Source organism: Sinohyriopsis cumingii, chromosome 8, assembly GCF_028554795.1.
Source record: "Sinohyriopsis cumingii isolate HCF-2022 chromosome 8, ASM2855479v2, whole genome shotgun sequence".
NCBI classification, from domain to species: Eukaryota; Metazoa; Mollusca; class Bivalvia; order Unionida; family Unionidae; genus Sinohyriopsis; species Sinohyriopsis cumingii.
Window position 1 is genome coordinate 72,252,509 of NC_142968.1, and position 18,383 is coordinate 72,270,891.

At 37.9% G+C, this 18,383-nt stretch overlaps 1 protein-coding gene across 3 annotated transcripts in view; it reads right to left on the minus strand.

The window, feature by feature from the left end:
* Positions 1-14,568: 14,568 nt before the first annotated feature.
* The window catches only part of LOC149793796 (uncharacterized), a 71,074-nt gene continuing 67,259 nt past the window's right edge, over positions 14,569-18,383 (minus strand). For all 3 annotated transcript variants that reach the window (XM_089967789.1, XM_089967791.1, XM_089967790.1), the window contains exons 15-17: positions 17,518-17,770; positions 15,951-16,097; positions 14,569-15,018 (exon numbers count right to left, since the gene is read on the minus strand). In XM_089967789.1, the coding sequence (XP_089823915.1) occupies positions 14,859-15,018; positions 15,951-16,097; positions 17,518-17,770 (560 nt within the window). In that variant the 3' untranslated portion in view covers positions 14,569-14,858. The remainder of the gene's footprint in view (positions 15,019-15,950; positions 16,098-17,517; positions 17,771-18,383) is intronic.

Genomic DNA, 18,383 nt, shown 5'->3' on the forward strand with positions numbered 1-18,383 from the left:
TTCGTGGAGAGATTCTTTCCGATATAATTCTCACCCTATCATCAAGGATTATGAAGCGTCTCGTGATGGAATAGTTAGGCATTGTAGGCTGAAAAAAAGTTGGTATTGCTAATAATGCTGGTTATCTAATGTTTGGTGCCGGAAAGAAAAGATATCTCTGTCATCGTTTCGTGTTCGAAGTTTTTCGTGGGGTCATCAAGGATGGTCTTGTGATCGATCATATTGACGGAAATAAACTTAATAATAAAATTGTCTAACCTGCAAGCTATCACACAATGCCAAAATGTTGCACGTGGGTGTGCTGGGGGGAAGAGACAGTCTAGGGTAGTTAAATCCTTCAATGAAGAGACCGGCAAAGAGATGGTTTTTCAGTCAATGACCGCGGCTGGTAAATATTTTGGTATTAACACCGCTGTGGTACGATATGTTGCAGAAAATATAACCAAATCGGCCTTTTCATACTCGCATAATGCCTGGATTTCGTTCTCTTATATTCCATTGGTGTTAGATACAGATAACGAAGATAACTCCACAGCGATTGTGTAAAAGTCAATGATGGAATTACCTCCTCCTTGATGTCATCAAGGAGATTGCGCAACAGCCGCTCATCATAACTACTGTTTATTTTTTTTTTCTTCTTTTGAATATATAATTATATAAATAATGAATTACGAAAATATCAATGATGTAATTGTTGCTATTAAAAAATTAGAAGAAAACGGAATTAATATATCTGATGAATTGAATCCTAAAAAAATCATGTCTGATTTTGAAACACTATATGAGGCTAAATTGGAAGGTCGGTATATTTTGCCTGCTCAGATAAATTTATAAAGAAAATCCAGACAGAGTTATATAAATCACTAGCTACAATAGAAGAACAGCAACTGGATGAATTTGTCCCTCTCTGCCGTGCAATCGAAAAAATTAGATCAGCATTATCTGAAGAATACGAAGCCAGGAAGGTAATCCATACTCGTGCAAGACAGTTGAAAAAAATATATCAGATCGTGAGTTAGATCCCTTGATTACTGGGAAATGAAGTCAGGTACGTGGAAATGAATTTGAAAGTAGAATGTCAGTCTGGTTGCATTGACAGTAAAAAAAATAATATTTTTTACCTGCATCAATCTGATTTTTTTTACCTACATCAATCTCACCTGCATCAATCTGATGAGTTATTTTCACTTGTATCAATCTGACCTGCATCTGATGAGTTATTTTCACTTGTATCAATCTGACCTGGATCTGATGAGTTAAATAATATTTCTTTAAGCCGATCAAATTTAATGCAGGAATGCGCGTAATTTAAAATCTGATCTCTGTCACATGTGATCATGCAAATAAGTTTTTGCCGCAGTTCATCTAACTGTCCCTGCGTTAATAAAAAGTCTTCAATACTTAATACATCAATAACTAAATCAACTGTGCTGACCGGGGACTGCATAAACACCTCTTTGATGTAGTTTTCAAGTGCTTGTTTGTCGTGTATAAAAACTTTCATATGGTGGTACATTATATAATACTCGTTTGATTAATTAGAAATCAGGGTCTGTCAGTAAAATATAAGTTTCTTATTCTGAGCGACAGTAAAAAAAAAATCAACGCTGACTGTCAAAAAATATTTTTTTCTTGATTGAGATTTTTAGGATAAAAATCTTAACACAAAATCCTTGAAAATCATGGATTTTTAGGATGAGATGTTTATAGCAGATCCTTAGGATAGAAATCTTTACGATAAAAGTCTTAAGACAAAATCCTTGAAAATCATGGATTTTTAGGATGAGATCTTTACGATAGAAATATTTACGATTTCACAAGTAGATTAATAGGTAGTGTTTCATGCCTTAAATCCAGAAGGTGGCCAGATTGGTCTGTTAGTTTGAAATTTATTCTTGATAACAGTGGATTATAACACCTTAAATAAACCTGATTGATAGGCTCCTGCACAATCAGATATCCAGGTGGTTCTTTCGGGGTGAATGAATAAAGAACAAATCCTTGCTGGGGTTGATTTGATACTGTAGTGTCCGTGCTGTAGCTGCCATCAATGACATCACACACAAGATTGACAGCGACCACAGGGGTTATATTTACGATTTCCGGGGATGCATGTCGCCCTGTCCCTTCTGGGTCATTGTGCCGGAGAATAGTTGCTGGTGGCAGTGTTTTTTTGTACTGTGCGAGTATATCAGGAAAATATTCATCAATGATATTATTGACTGATTTTTGAGTTCGTTTGGTGGAATATATCCTGGCAATTTAAATGTTGAAATATCATCTACGTGTATTTTATACCTATTTGCAAACCCTTCTCTGACAGAACCATCTTTGGCATTTAATACGCTTTGAACAAGTCGTAGGTTAAACAATTCCATGTCATGTGCAATTTGATTTAATATTTCTATGCGTTTGATAACTGAGATTTTTAACGATAAATCAAAAATATGTTCTTGAAACCTCTGCCGTATTTCATTTAACATGTCCTTATAACCTTTATTAAGGGTATCGAAATGTCCCAAAACATCAGCTTGATCCAGTGAAGTCCAATCCCCAATGTTTTCAAAAAACCAAAACCCATTACGGTATTCACTTGGATTTGTTACATCTCGCACACGAGAAAGGTTTATGGTGAAGACATCATCGTCATATGACTTAGTGTCCGTGAGATAATCAGACTTTTAGGTTCTGGTGATATTGGTGGTGCTTCAGGTGGAATTTCAGGCCATCCTAACACTGTTCTGATCGAACTCTGATATATATCCACAGCGTAGTCTGGGGTGCTTATTTCGATTGCAGAATACAGCGTTGGTTCATGAATGGGTATTGCTATCTTGGATTCTTTTCCTGTGATATTTTATATTCGACCTTGTAATTCCTCATCGATTTCTTCGATTTGATAAAACCCGGTTGGTATCCCAATGACGTTCCAGTCTGGTGTACCATCTGGTCGGTTTTTATTTGCAAACACAAACGAATTATTCGCTGGTAATCCACCAAATGATTTTGATCTGATATTGGGCCAACTGTGATATACTCGCAATTGTGCTAGTGCGATTTCTTTCACGGGAATTGCAGTTGGAAAATTAATACTAAATTCAGGGTTAGTCGAGCTTACCGTTATCATCGAAGTTCTTTTGGGGCTTGTATTTTCGACTATCTGATGAAGTAATTCTGTCATTATCTATCTTTGTTGTTTTTAAATGGCGGGTGCAGTCTTCGTATATCTTAACCATTAGAGCAAATTCGAAATCTGATATTGTTTCGTCGTTGAGCCTTGATGATATCAACGACGATAATTTTGAGTATGCGGCTGTTGTTGTGTTTAGTTGTATGACATAATCATGCAATTTTGTGCTCGTGCACGAGGATATTTTTTTTCGCGATTATATTAAAAACCGCTGCGATTGCCGCTGATGAAGAAACGCATATCGTTACTGTGATTGTTACTGGTGTTAGTGTTGATAATACTACTTCGGTGGATGCAACTAACGCGGATACTGAGCATACTAACGCCTCCAGGATGACTACTCGTTGTTTATATTTTTTTACTTTTAGGTTGTATTTGTCGATGAGTGTTTTTAACTCTGATTGCCATTCGCGTACTTGATCCTATCTATATTGTTGCGCATCTAATGTTGTTGTTGATGCTGTTAGGGCCATTTATTATCTTACGCAGTAACCAATTGAGGTATTACAGCTACAAATTCCAAACACCACCAATAAGATGTTGGTTTAATGTCTTCTCGGCTGCTTCCAGTATAAACTCTTCTTCGGTTCCGCTATTTATTATTAGTCACAACCCCGGAAAACCTGTCGGTGGAATGTCGCCAGGGATATGTTGTGAAAATCTCAAATTTTGCAGCACTGAACACAGAAAACCTGTACACGCCAGTGGCTGTTGCGGTATATTTGATAGTATTATTTTGTTTAGACCATGTTGCGAACCCAGATGATACCGTGTATACTACGTTGGTAAAATGCCCAGGAGTAACTCCAGGTGGGATTTTAATCAAACTGGTTTTATTAACGATATCAGGAATTCCACTTACGATATCTTGCTGTGTTTGTTTGATCGTGTCAATGTTAGTTTTGATATCAGAAAGATTTATGTTAGCGGTGAGCGGATCACCAAAGAATTCTTCTGCGGTTTCATTAATTTTTTGAAAGTTTCTACGAAGTCTTGAAAACGCGTTTACGTGAACGTCGTATTCAGTCCGCAACGTGGATAATTTATTGTCTACGGTGTCGACGTATAATTTGTCTGCATCATCTTTGTCGGATGTTGGATCCGCTAACACCAGTATTTCGTTTCCGTTCATGTTGAGTTCACCTGTCATTGTGTCACCGGTGTTTTTTAAACTATTTGATAATAAAACTTCTAGGGTTGCGAAATGCGCGTCAACATATTGTTTGTTTGATGCATCTTCCGAGGATGTTGGATCTCTTAACACTGTTATCTTGTTTCCGTTCATGCTGAGTTCACCTGTCATTATGTCACTGGTATTTTTTAAGCGATTCGCTACAACTTTTTTCATCTCGTCTCTGATGGTTGTAAACGATATACTTGAGTCTCTGATTTTTCCGCTGTCAGTAAACACAGGAATGTTGTCTGTGGTAGCTCCAAGAACCCTGAGAACTATGTCATTCAATTTGATATTACTAGTTTTTAGCTTGCCATGTTTGTCCTGAAAAATAACAACCTCATCTGGGTCTATCCCAGATAACGATAAAAGATTGTAGATTTCATCTTTGGTCGCATCTTTTGATAAATCTACATCACCGCGTTTTTTATCTTTGCTTCGATGAGAGATCTTCCGTAAATATCTATCATCATTCTTTAAGGATTGTTTAAAATGTTAAATCGGCCCGCGGTATACTCGTGCACGACTTTGTGAGGCGGTTTGGTTGATTTTGATATCGCGTCAAGAACATTTAATACTTCACGATCACGTATTGGTGGATCGGTTAGTGTTTGTGTTGGTAGCGTTGAATACCAGATTGGAATGGAAATTGGAGTACTTCGTACTCTACGTGCGTATTTGAGGAATTCAACTGGCGGTGCTAACCCATACGAATCGAAATAGATAATTCCACGTGGATCGATTGTGTACGCAACCCAGTGAGTTCCTGGACCATCGCTGTTATCGAGATCAATAATTCCAGTTTCTGGATTATTCTGTTGTTGTGGTAACTGATCTCGCATAAAGACGCCTCTGAAATTTTTTATTTTAATTTGTGTAGCAGCATCGAGCTAATCAAAATTTGACATCGGTGTGTGCAATACTTCGTATTGTGTTAAAACCCTTTTGGGTACCATGAAGGTGGAGTTCCTGGAAGTCTTAACCCGCTCCTTTTTTATATCCTTTTCCAGTTGCTTTCTTTAATGCCATTCCAGCAGCTGTTCCAACAGCTCCTAACGCGGCTGCTTTTGTGACAGCTGGGACAGCAGCAGCTATCAGCGCTGGTATTGCTGCGAGAAGTGGAAATATTCCACCAGTTTTAACCATATCCTTGATAGCTTTTGGAACGAAATCAAGTTGAACTCCGGTTTTTGCTTGTTTTGCTTTATTGAAATGTTTTAGTTGGGTTTTAGTCAGCGATAACTTTTTTGGACCACCGCTAGCGATTTGGTCTTGTTTTTGTGTTACACTGGACAACAAATTTTTACAAAAGTCATGTTACTGAAATAAAATTAGTCAATTCTTATCAATTTTTATGTGCTGAACACGAATATGACAGTCAAATTGCAAAATTGGCTCTAGTTTTTTTGTAATCTGCAAGAAATTAATGTTTACATAACGAAATGCATTCCAATAGTAAAAGGTCAACTGTAATAGCCTACCTATAAAAAATCAAGTCATTGACTACATCTTAGATTTCTTCGCCTGTCTCTTGTACAGCTGTTCGGGAGCATCTCTGAGGAGTGTCCAGCAGTAGTCAGCCAGCATTGTAGTGGACCATTTTCCCTGGTATCTTTGTTCCATTGTTGCGATATCTTGATGAAAACGTTTGCCGTGTTCATCACTAACAATACCACAGTTGCTAGGAAAGAAATCCAAATGGGAATGAAGGAAGTGAATCTTTAGAGACATATTGCAGCCAAGTTTCTTATACTTCATCAACATGTCTTCTACTAGTTCCTTATAGTTTTCTGCCCTAACATTTCCGAGGAAGTTTGTAGAAACTAGGCGAAAAGCATTCCATGCTTGTTTCGCGTCACCTTCCAGCAAGTTGTTGAACCGGTCATCTTTGAAAAGCTCTCGAATCTGAGGACCCACAAAAACTCCTTCTTTAATCTTTGCTTCGCTGAGTCGAGGGAATTTTTCATGCAGGTATCGGAATGCTGGCAAAGTCCGGTCAATGGCTTTCACGAAGTTCTTCATCAAACCTAGTTTGATGTGAAGGGGTGGTAGCAAGATTTTCTGAGCCTCAACCAGAGCTGGGTGTTGGATATTCTTCTCTCCAATGGCTACATTCTGCCTGTGAGTCCATTCCTTCCTCATGTAGTGCATTTCCCTTGCTCGGCTATCCCACTCGCATAAGAAACACATGTATTTTGTATATCCTTGCTGCAGTCCCATTAAAAGGGCAACTACCTTCAAATCACCACAGAGGTGCCAGCTGTACTTGTTATACTCAATGGAATTCAGTAGCTGCCTTAAGTTATCGTATGTCTCTTTCATGTGGACAGCATACGCTACTGGAATAGATGGAAGAATGTTTCCATTGTGCAAAAGCACAGCCTTGAGACTCAGTTTCGAAGAGTCCACAAATAGTCTCCATTCTTGTGGGTCATGAGTGATTTTTAAAGCATTCATGAGGCCCTCAATATCGGAACAGAATATCAGATTACTTTCCTTTCTGAAGAAAGGCTCCAATTGCTGGTGGCGCTTTCGATATGCAGTAATTGTGACATCTTCTTCTAGAAGATTCCATTGTTGGAGTCTTGATCCTAGCAATTCTGCCTTGTTCTTTGATAAGTACAAATCACGAATCAGGTCATTTAGTTCTTCCTGTGTTATTCTGTGTGGGGTTGATGATGCACCACAGTGAAAATCTGGATCACTGCATGCTGATGGACCAGGAGGAGAACAGGTCGACTCACCTTTGTTTTCGTCAGATGAATCAAGAGAATATTCTGCTGGAGGTTCTGGAATAGGAAGTCCCTCACCATGTGGAACTGGTCTCAATGCAGACGGAATGTTTGGGTAGACTATTCTCGACTTCTTTCGCTTCGTTATTCCGCCGGAAAGAGGAGGAACCAAGCAGAAGTAACAGTCATTTAGGTGGTTGCTTGGCTCTCTCCACACCATTGGGACTGCAAACGGCATTGATGACCTTTTGCAATTCAACCACTGTGAAAGCTGTGTTGTACATGTAGCACAGCATATATGCGGAGCCCAAGGCTTGTCTTGGTCACCAACCTTGCATCCGAAGTAAAGATGATATGCCTTCTTCACTTGAGAATTGATACTTTTCTTCTGGTTGGCAAATGTCACTTCCCCACAAATATAGCAAAAATTGTCCGCGGTATTGACACACTTTCGAGGCATTACTGTTCTTTATTGTACGTAAATGGATAAAATAATAAGTTTTATGTAACAGTAGTTTGAACTGTCTCGCACAACGTCTAAAATATTTTAAATGCTGAACCTATCTGATTGGGCTTTATATAGTACACTGCTTACGTCAGCTTCAGCAGCAGCCTGGCATTAGTATAATAGGCCTACACATGTATAGTACACTGCTGACGTCAACTTACTTCAGCAGCCGCATGGCATTAGTATTGCATTGCATCAGAAAATGATGCAATCAACTGTGGATGATGTGAGCATGATGGTATTATGCAATGTTACATCATTATTCCGGATGTTGCTGCAGTCCTACTGGAGAAATTTACACAGTGAAACATAGAAAATGAGGTATATGAATATCTTCAAAACGAGAGCCAATACAAATTTTTCACGGTTATATTCGTGTTCGGCACACCAAAATACTACAGATTAGGGCCTTTTCAAGTCAGTAATGATTTCACTGTTGACCAGTGTTATCGTTGCCCCACATACACTTGCGTTTTTTGATTGTAATTTTTTCGCCTGACCAGGAGTCAAAGTGACATTGACGTGACTGTATGACATTTTATAATAAACGCGATTGATCTAATTTTCGACATTTTTTCCACTGGTGCATCAATAACTCTCATTCGTCCGACAACACCTTCAAGTAACATCATTTTATCACTAAGTATAACCGCAATTGCTCTAGCGCCTCCAGGAACTTCCGATGGACCAACTACTCTTACTGGTACTCGAGCTAAGCGAGCCCGAACGGTTATATCAACCACAGATTTTCTGAATAAATCCAAATGTTCCAACGAAAAGTAATAGATTGGATACAACGTTGTAAAATCACGCTGAGATATTTGCAACCCAGTGTCAACGTTTTGATCACGCTCATCATAAGACATCAATCGATAATATGCACGCACAATATCATTGTGTTCAAAATCCAGATTTATATCTTCAGCGGGCTCTTGATGTCCGTTTATTCTTAACGAAACCTCAGAAACTCCAAATGGGTCAAATGGCATTGGTTTTTTCTTGTTTATTTATTCAATGATTTGCCTGAAACGCGATAAATATGTCGTGGCGCTGACACCCCCTGTTGTGATCCTATTTGCCACGTAAACAACCCAGGAGCGTTAACAGAAGTGCTATCTGTTGTCATTGTAAGCCATGATAATATTGATTTTCCACCTTGATTCATAAAAGAAAGTAGCCGTTGTTCTTCAGTGACCGAAGGAGTCAATGTTGTCATCAACAGAGATAGTTTTGATAACACTACCTTAACAGGATCAACTCCATCAGCTCGCCATATTGCATTATTGTCAGAGTTTTTTCTGACGAGTACTACTGCATGTTTAGCACCAAATATAACCTTTCGGACACCTCTACAAAATCCAAAAATAAGAGATAGTGGAATCGCGCATGAAAACTCTTCATTGTCGTTTAACATCGTTCGACGCGTGGCAAAACCCATGTTGAAATCTTCATTCATTGATGCAACTGTATCCCCAGCCGCATTCATCCTTACATTTCTGTTTTCTGGATGATTAGATGTGTCCTTTACAAACATCATTGTTGGACCAGCCGATCTTGTGTAGTCATCGGAATATTTTGCGAGACCAAGTATCGTCGTGGCAACGTCGACGTTTTCCAAACACGATTCAATATCTTTTCCATCAATCGAGTATGTGGCTCTGCTAAATAGCGCAATTATGCCGTTATTAACAAAACCAATACGATCACCTATTCCATATCCAGTATCATCCACTTTTACGATTCTACCTACGACTTCAATATAAGCGTCACTGGGCAGAAAATATCTACTTGTATCATTAACTTGAAATTCAATTCTCCCCTGCGCGTTAGGTGTTTTTGCATCATAGGATTAATATTGATAATCGCGTAAGGATTCATCCTTTCTAACTGGTCTATCCATATCAAATGCTACGTTGGTTACACGTTGAAACATCTTATTGTAATTGTGTTGATTTAAATCATCGTCTATCACGAAGACCACTTCCTGCTATTAAACTCGAAGTTATATTTTTTCTGTTTCTTTGAAGAAAGGCACACCAACCTGTTGATTTATTAGTGCTGCTAGTTTTTGATTTGCAGCCTGATTTATTACTTTACTTACATCCGCAGGCATAACCTCTGTGCTTTGTAATTTTACTGGTTGCAGCTGAACCATTTTTCGCCGTCGTAATAATTGCATTAGTCAGTCTTTGATTGACGAAACGCCTTACCAGCAATATCACTAATCGCGCCAGGAACTTTTTCGCGAATAATATCAAGATCTTTTGCCGATAATTGTTTTGCAATTGGCCCCGCCTTTGGAGCTATTCTTGTAAACAATCCTTGAATAAAATTTCCAAGTCCATCTCCATAATACGTACTGTAGACAGGATATCGCGAATTTACCACCCTGACTCGTTGGAGCATGTGATGAGAGTCATGTATGATCATCTTATCTAATTATTATTTATCTAATCGCTGTAATCGTCAACGAGCTCATCAATAAATTCTCGGTAAATATCAGCCTCAATGATACTGCCTTGAAATAATCGTTGACAAATAACAGCCGCTTCATTAATGATTTCCGGAGAAATATTCCCAGCTCGTTTACCTCCTATGAGAATTTCCAGTCCTTCTACGTCAGAAAGAACACTGTTAGGACAGGGAATAAAACCACTTCCTGAAAACTCATCACCTGAGTTTTCACCCGGGTCGGGCGATGCTTGTCGTCTCCGTGACCGAGGTTTCCGCATTGGTGTTTTAGGTCTTTTTAGTTCATTAACTTGACTAACAAAATTATCAAATTCGAGCTTATGTTCACCGATGATTCTTGAAATATCGTTAAATTCACGAAATACATTTGCGTTCCAATCCTGTTCTGAAGTATTACGAAATTGTGGCTTTAGTAACTTATCTCTTGAGATATATCCTGTCGCCGCGACCTTAACCGGATCTTCCATTATTTCTTCGTAACCTTTCTGAGTAAAATATCTAAGTTTTATTTCTGGTTTAGGTAGTTTATCGACAATATTTTTAACATCATCGATTTCGGCGCGTGCTTGATTAGCAGCCTCTACAGCTTCAGCAATTTGGGTCAGCAGGGTTTTGATAACATCTTGCGATGCCACTGTAGCCTCCGCAGTTTTTTTTGGATAATTGAAGAATACCCTCCTTGTCAGCCTTGATATCCCCTACGATACCCGTCACAATTTTACTAGTATATTTTGTAACGGGTTTAAATAACTGTTCTGCACCTTCTGCAAATTCAACCTGCGCTTCTTGTCTTGCTCAAAGTTTTTCTTTGACAGCATCTCTTAGCGGTATATATTTTTTAACTGCTTCTAGCCGCTCTCGAGCTAATCTAGTAGTATACGCTTCTCCAATATTGGCCATTATTTGTTATAACAATTTTTTAATGCATAGCAGCAGGGAGGGCTAGCCTCCAAATTGTCACCGACGATCGCGCATTTTTCCTTAAGTTGCATCGAAGAAAAAAAAAACAGCGATAACAGGTAAACCAATTTGTCATCGACGGAGTTGTCTTCTGAATATCGCATTTTTTTTACGATTTTTGCGATCCCCCAGGAAGTCGTATTTTGGCGAAATACAGGTGAACCAATTAGAGGCTGTTCGCCCTCCCTGCTGCTATTGTTATGTATCTTGCACCCAGAAAACATGCAGAAGTCTTCTAATAAACCAATATTGCATGCATATATACGCTGTAGTTATAGCAGTCATGGTTTCCATCCAACTGAGCCCGTCAGTCAAACTTTGAAATATTTCTATTCAAGTGCTTTATTAATTTCACCGCTTATCCAAGGAACAAAACGTTTGTCACGAAATGAAATTCATTAGTATATGTAGAACTAGACGAAATGTCCTTTCAAACCATATATCATCTAACGGTAGCCATTGCTACATCTTAGACATAACGTTTCATGCCGAGTTCTCTGAGTTCGCTCTTTGGAGCTAACCTTGAACAGCATGGCTGCACTGGATGTACATAGAAATGCTTTCATAGACGCAGTTCTTTGAATTTTTATATAACGGACACCTTTTCTCCTACTTTGAACAAATCGACCAGTTATTTATGATTTTGTGAAAATTAACGAGTCATGTGGTATCATTCGCGAAGGTAAACTGCTATTAGACAAGTTTCAGTAAGATCATTTGTGTATACGTAGACGGATACAATTAGTTAATATATATTATTGGACATATTTTTTCTTTGAAATTAATAAGCAATTTCTCTTTGGACAAACTTTTATTGGCAATAACGAGATATGACTGAGTGAAATATTCAATTAACGGTTCTGAATGGGTGAAACATGCGTGTGATGTGACTTTGATTTCAAAATAATACAGTCAATTTTAAACTCTGTTTAAGTACATGTAGCAGGATAAATAATAATTTAGAAAAAAATTAATATTACCTTATGGTGCAACGCAAGCAGAGGTTCGCCGATTGCACTGGTCAACAGTGAAATCATTACTGACTTGAAAAGGCCCTAATCTGTAGTATTTTGGTGTGCCGAACACGAATATAACCGTGAAAAATTTGTATTGGCTCTCGTTTTGAAGATATTCATATACCTCATTTTCTATGTTTCACTGTGTAAATTTCTCCAGTAGGACTGCAGCAACATCCGGAATAATGATGTAACATTGCATAATACCATCATGCTCACATCATCCACAGTTGATTGCATCATTTTCTGATGCAATGCAATACTAATGCCATGCGGCTGCTGAAGTAAGTTGACGTCAGCAGTGTACTATACATGTGTAGGCCTATTATACTAATGCCAGGCGGCTGCTGAAGCTGACGTAAGCAGTGTACTATATAAAGCCCAATCAGATAGGTTCAGCATTTAAAATATTTTAGACGTTGTGCGAGACAGTTCAAGCTACTGTTACATAAAACTTATTATTTTATCCATTTACGTACAATAAAGAACAGTAATGCCTCGAAAGTGTGTTAATACCGCGGACAATTTTTGCTATATTTGTGGGGAAGTGACATTTGCCAACCAGAAGAAAAGTATCAATTCTCAAGTGAAGAAGGCATATCATCTTTGCTTCGGATGCAAGGTTGGTGACCAAGACAAGCCTTGGGCTCCGCATATATGCTGTGCTACATGTACAACACAGCTTTCACAGTGGTTGAATTGCAAAAGGTCATCAATGCCGTTTGCAGTCCCAATGGTGTGGAGAGAGCCAAGCAACCACCTAAATGACTGTTACTTCTGCTTGGTTCCTCCTCTTTCCGGCGGAATAACGAAGCGAAAGAAGTCGAGAATAGTCTACCCAAACATTCCGTCTGCATTGAGACCAGTTCCACATGGTGAGGGACTTCCTATTCCAGAACCTCCAGCAGAATATTCTCTTGATTCATCTGACGAAGACAAAGGTGAGTCGACCTGTTCTTCTCCTGGTCCATCAGCATGCAGTGATCCAGATTTTCACTGTGGTGCATCATCAACCCCACACAGAATAACACAGGAAGAACTAAATGACCTGATTCGTGATTTGGACTTATCAAAGAACAAGGCAGAATTGCTAGGATCAAGACTCCAACAATGGAATCTTCTAGAAGAAGATGTCACAATTACTGCATATCGAAAGCGCCACCAGCAATTGGAGCCTTTCTTCAGAAAGGAAAGTAATCTGATATTCTGTTCCGATATTGAGGGCCTCATGAATGCTTTAAAAATCACTCATGACCCACAAGAATGGAGACTATTTGTGGACTCTTCGAAACTGAGTCTCAAGGCTGTGCTTTTGCACAATGGAAACATTCTTCCATCTATTCCAGTAGCGTATGCTGTCCACATGAAAGAGACATACGATAACTTAAGGCAGCTACTGAATTCCATTGAGTATAACAAGTACAGCTGGCACCTCTGTGGTGATTTGAAGGTAGTTGCCCTTTTAATGGGACTGCAGCAAGGATATACAAAATACATGTGTTTCTTATGCGAGTGGGATAGCCGAGCAAGGGAAATGCACTACATGAGGAAGGAATGGACTCACAGGCAGAATGTAGCCATTGGAGAGAAGAATATCCAACACCCAGCTCTGGTTGAGGCTCAGAAAATCTTGCTACCACCCCTTCACATCAAACTAGGTTTGATGAAGAACTTCGTGAAAGCCATTGACCGGACTTTGCCAGCATTCCGATACCTGCATGAAAAATTCCCTCGACTTAGCGAAGCAAAGATTAAAGAGGGAGTTTTTGTGGGTCCTCAGATTCGAGAGCTTTTCAAAGATGACCGGTTCAACAACTTGCTGGAAGGTGACGCGAAACAAGCATGGAATGCTTTTCGCCTAGTTTCTACAAACTTCCTAGGAAATGTTAGGGCAGAAAACTATAAGGAACTAGTAGAAGACATGTTGATGAAGTATAAGAAACTTGGCTGCAATATGTCTCTAAAGATTCACTTCCTTCATTCCCATTTGGATTTCTTTCCTAGCAACTGTGGTATTGTTAGTGATGAACACGGCGAACGTTTTCATCAAGATATCGCAACAATGGAACAAAGATACCAGGGAAAATGGTCCACTACAATGCTGGCTGACTACTGCTGGACACTCCTCAGAGATGCTCCCGAACAGCTATACAAGAGACAGGCGAAGAAATCTAAGATGTAGTCAATGACTTGATTTTTTATAGGTAGGCTATTACAGTTGACCTTTTACTATTGGAATGCATTTCGTTATGTAAACATTAATTTCTTGCAGATTACAAAAAAACTAGAGCCAATTTTGCAATTTGACTGTCATATTCGTGTTCAGCACATAAAAATTGATAAGAATTGACTAATTTTATTTCAGTAACATGACTTTTGTAAAAATTTGTTGTCCAGTGTTGTCTTCACAATTTAGATTGATCATTACATTTGTACGTGTCATATGATGGCTCGAACATATGTAATATTAATTAGTTTGGATCGATTTGTGGCTGATTTCACCTTGAAATAGACAATTTTGTTTATTCCATGAACGTTTTATTATGAAAAGCAATCGATAGTGAACCTTATTACTGTCTGAAACCTGCACAATGAAGGTTCTCTCTATCTCTCTATCATTGATTTGTGGTTGTGTTTCGGATAAGATCTAACTCCATGTCTAACGAGGTTTTAAGAGATCAAAGTTGATTACAATTGATGGAGGAGATACATCATCAATTATTATCATTATACTAATTATTATACATGTCTATTGTTTTGACTTGCTAAATGCTCATGGAGACAATCATGTTTGCACGTTTTTTCTCTATTTTTGGGCAATTACTTTGTGAATGATATAAACTATTATCCACAGCCATGAATTTAGCGCCCAGACAGATGTGCAGAAATGCGCAGCTTTGGACACGACACTCGTGGATTGTACCTTTCCGTCTAATATACGACTATATCTTCTGGAATCTGCTGACCTGAAAAGAAATTTAGCAAATATAAATCTGGCCAAAAGGAAACGACCCAATGAAAAATTTAATTTTTATATTGCTTCATTTTATAAACAATAAATTCACTAATCACATGACTATGTTCGGCTGTATGTATCGGTTATAAAATGTGCCGCTACCGTTTATACTTTGTATGAGATACAGATGTCGACAGGTATGCCATAACTGAGGATGATGGGATGATATCTGGTTTGTATAATTTTTCTCAATTTCGACACACTAATTCGGACTGGCAAGAAGTGTTTGGAAGCATAGAATGGTTCAGTAGTGTGTTGGTCTGCTGGTTGTCTGTACTAGGATCAGACTGTCAAATCGTATCTTGTACCAGACTATAATTCAAATTAGACCTATTTATGGCCCTTAGGCTCTGAATGAGCGTCATTTTCATATATGGTAAGCTTGTAATTGCAATGATATATGGTGAATATATTACCTTACAAACGCTTTACCATTTTTAACCATTATAGGAAAATTTATCCGGCACACTTTTGACAAGACGTCATGCTAATGTTATCCACTTTAGAGCACAGTTCTTGAGTTTCTAAGAAACCAACTCGCCATGCAAAAATTTACCTCGTAAATGTAATCCGTTTCATTGCATCATTCATGTGCTTCTAATAAAAATCTCTCGATGCGAAAATATACAATGATATTGCATTTCCTGACTTGAAAATTAACATGGAAAGTATTCCGATATTATCACTCAACTTACATTAATTGGGTATCCCATTCTAGTTAGAGTAGCATTTATAAAGGTATGTGTACGTTGGAGGTAATCGTCGATAATGCGTCTAACTTTATGTAACGTTTTAGGTTATCAGGTTATCGGATTTATGAATTTGTTTACATAATTATTTTGTTTTTCTGGACATAACAGTAATCTAACTATATCTCCGTACCTTACTCTTAATTGAAATTCATTGACGTTGCCCACTTTTACTGGATTATTCCACGTCATCTCCATCCACTTATTTTGTCCTTTGGGAGTAACCTCTATTTTAAGTCCTGGAATAGGACTGTTTACCTTTAGTAGCCCATTGTCAATGCTGAAAATAATCAGAAACAGTTACAACATCAGGTGATTGTGTACATTTCAATTCATATGTGCACTATTAAGGATGTAATAAAACTATCAATCATTTATACAATCTTCTCAGTGTATTTTAATACGTTAGGAAACTCGAACCCGAGACAGTCGAATCCCACTTACATGTCTAATTCCAAAGCGCATTTTTCCATTCGTGTCCACAAGCATGCGCAAGGGCCTTCTTTATTTTAGGCCACCAGAAGCACATGTTGGGGTGAATTCCAGAATTTTAAAGGCAATGTAAAGTAAGTGACACTAAAGTCATAGTGCGTAAAGCTTATCGACCCCTGTGGTAAGATAGATTTATGTAGAACATGGAAAAGGCAGAATAATTCAGTCCCCTGAGACGGAAACAATTATTTCATATGAATATGTTTGACAAACTTATTTTCAGATCGTTGACGTCAATAACATCAGCAATGATACGCAGCGTCCTAAAATAAAAAATAACAATTCTACTTTATGTAACATTACAAAATCAAATAAAAAATAGTAATTCCTATCGAGTACATGTTTTAGTACCCGAACAAAAGGCATGAAATCATTGTTTCAGCAAATACTACTGCAATGTAATTTACAACTTTGACAGTACCGATTATCTGCCATTTTGATTGCATTTCAAGCATATCCGATTAGGATGTGAAACATACTATGCAATCACGTGTGTTGATGTGGAATCCATCATTCAGGACAACATTCATGGATGGGAACAAATCCATAAATTCCGACCAGCAGGTATGGTGTCTCTGCCCCACAGCTATACTCACATACCTGTATTCAATTCCGTTATTACCAATACCATACAAACGACTTCAGACTTTAACAGATAAGTCAAGTCCGAAGTTGGTTTTCATGCATTTAGTACTAAGTCTTTCGAAAATTACGCAAGTGATAATATTAAAACAACTTATAAATACATGCTTGTAACCTTGTTAGGTGTTCATACAAATATCGTTAAATAATGACGATATACCTTTGCGGTTTTTTATCCTGTACTATACTAAAGTACATCAGTTAAAAATAATAAACTCCATCCTAATACAGCGGTGCAATAATGGCGCATTTGAAGCTCATTGGTAATTACAATAAATATAATCCGTTAGGATCAATAAAAGGTACCGACAGGTTAGACGATCCTTTTATTTCAATAATGTGGATTCTCTCAGTTATTCATTCTAAAGTATTAAGTCAACCATCGAAAATAGAGTGAGTTCGCATCAGCATAACATAATCTACATCATGCACTAAAATTAGAATCTTAGGTCCTACATTTCTCTGCATATTCATCATATGCGAGGGACATCATCAACAATCGCACAAATGTATCCTTAGACGTGATCATGATTGTATTCAATATATTCATGTCAACAACTACTCACATAGCTCCTGGTGGTGGAATTCTGTAGGTTATATTCATGTCGTCTAATCGTTTTAGTTCTTTATAACCGAGAGTGTTCAAGAAGCCTTCCAAGTCCATTTTCATAGCCGATTTCCTACTAGCAGCGTTCTCAGTGTCTTCCCACGGTGCTTTGTGCCAGGCTCTTTCCGCCAAAGCAAGGATTCTAGGGAAAGCCATGTGTTCCAAAATATTTTCAGAGCGGATAATGTCCGTCCATAGGAATCCTTGCACACCTAATATGGAAAGTATTTTCTATGTAAAATAATTTCATAATAAATTTTATAATGCAATTGCATATTCCTCTAAAACGTTCCTACCAAAGTGTTGTACCAAAAACTGAGAACAAACTTTCTCAGAGATATGTAACTTGACTGATTTTTACATAAAAGAGGTATTCACTGCAATATGGATGCAAATTGTCAGTGTTATGAGATGCTAATAGCGTATATATTCTTCGCGCCGGAGATTTATCATATCGATTTAGATGTTTAAAAGACGTTATCTAAAATAAATCTCGGCCAATATTTTTTTAATTATGTATTATAGTCTCACTATTTCTACAGTCTCTGATAAGAAAAAGACAACGATCCACATTATGTTAATTTTACCGCGGAAACATTCTCTTTAAGGTGTAAGTCCAATATTTCTCTAACCTGTTTAGTAGCATATGCTTAATTTGACTGGTATAACATACAAGAGTTTGCACCCCTCAACAGTTCGTATATACACCAGAACTGTCCTTGGTATTCTGATACTAAAGGTTAATTGTTATTAAGACCATTACATGAACCTGACTACTGTACATACATGGTGATTGTTTTGCCATCTCATCTTTAGATCATGAAG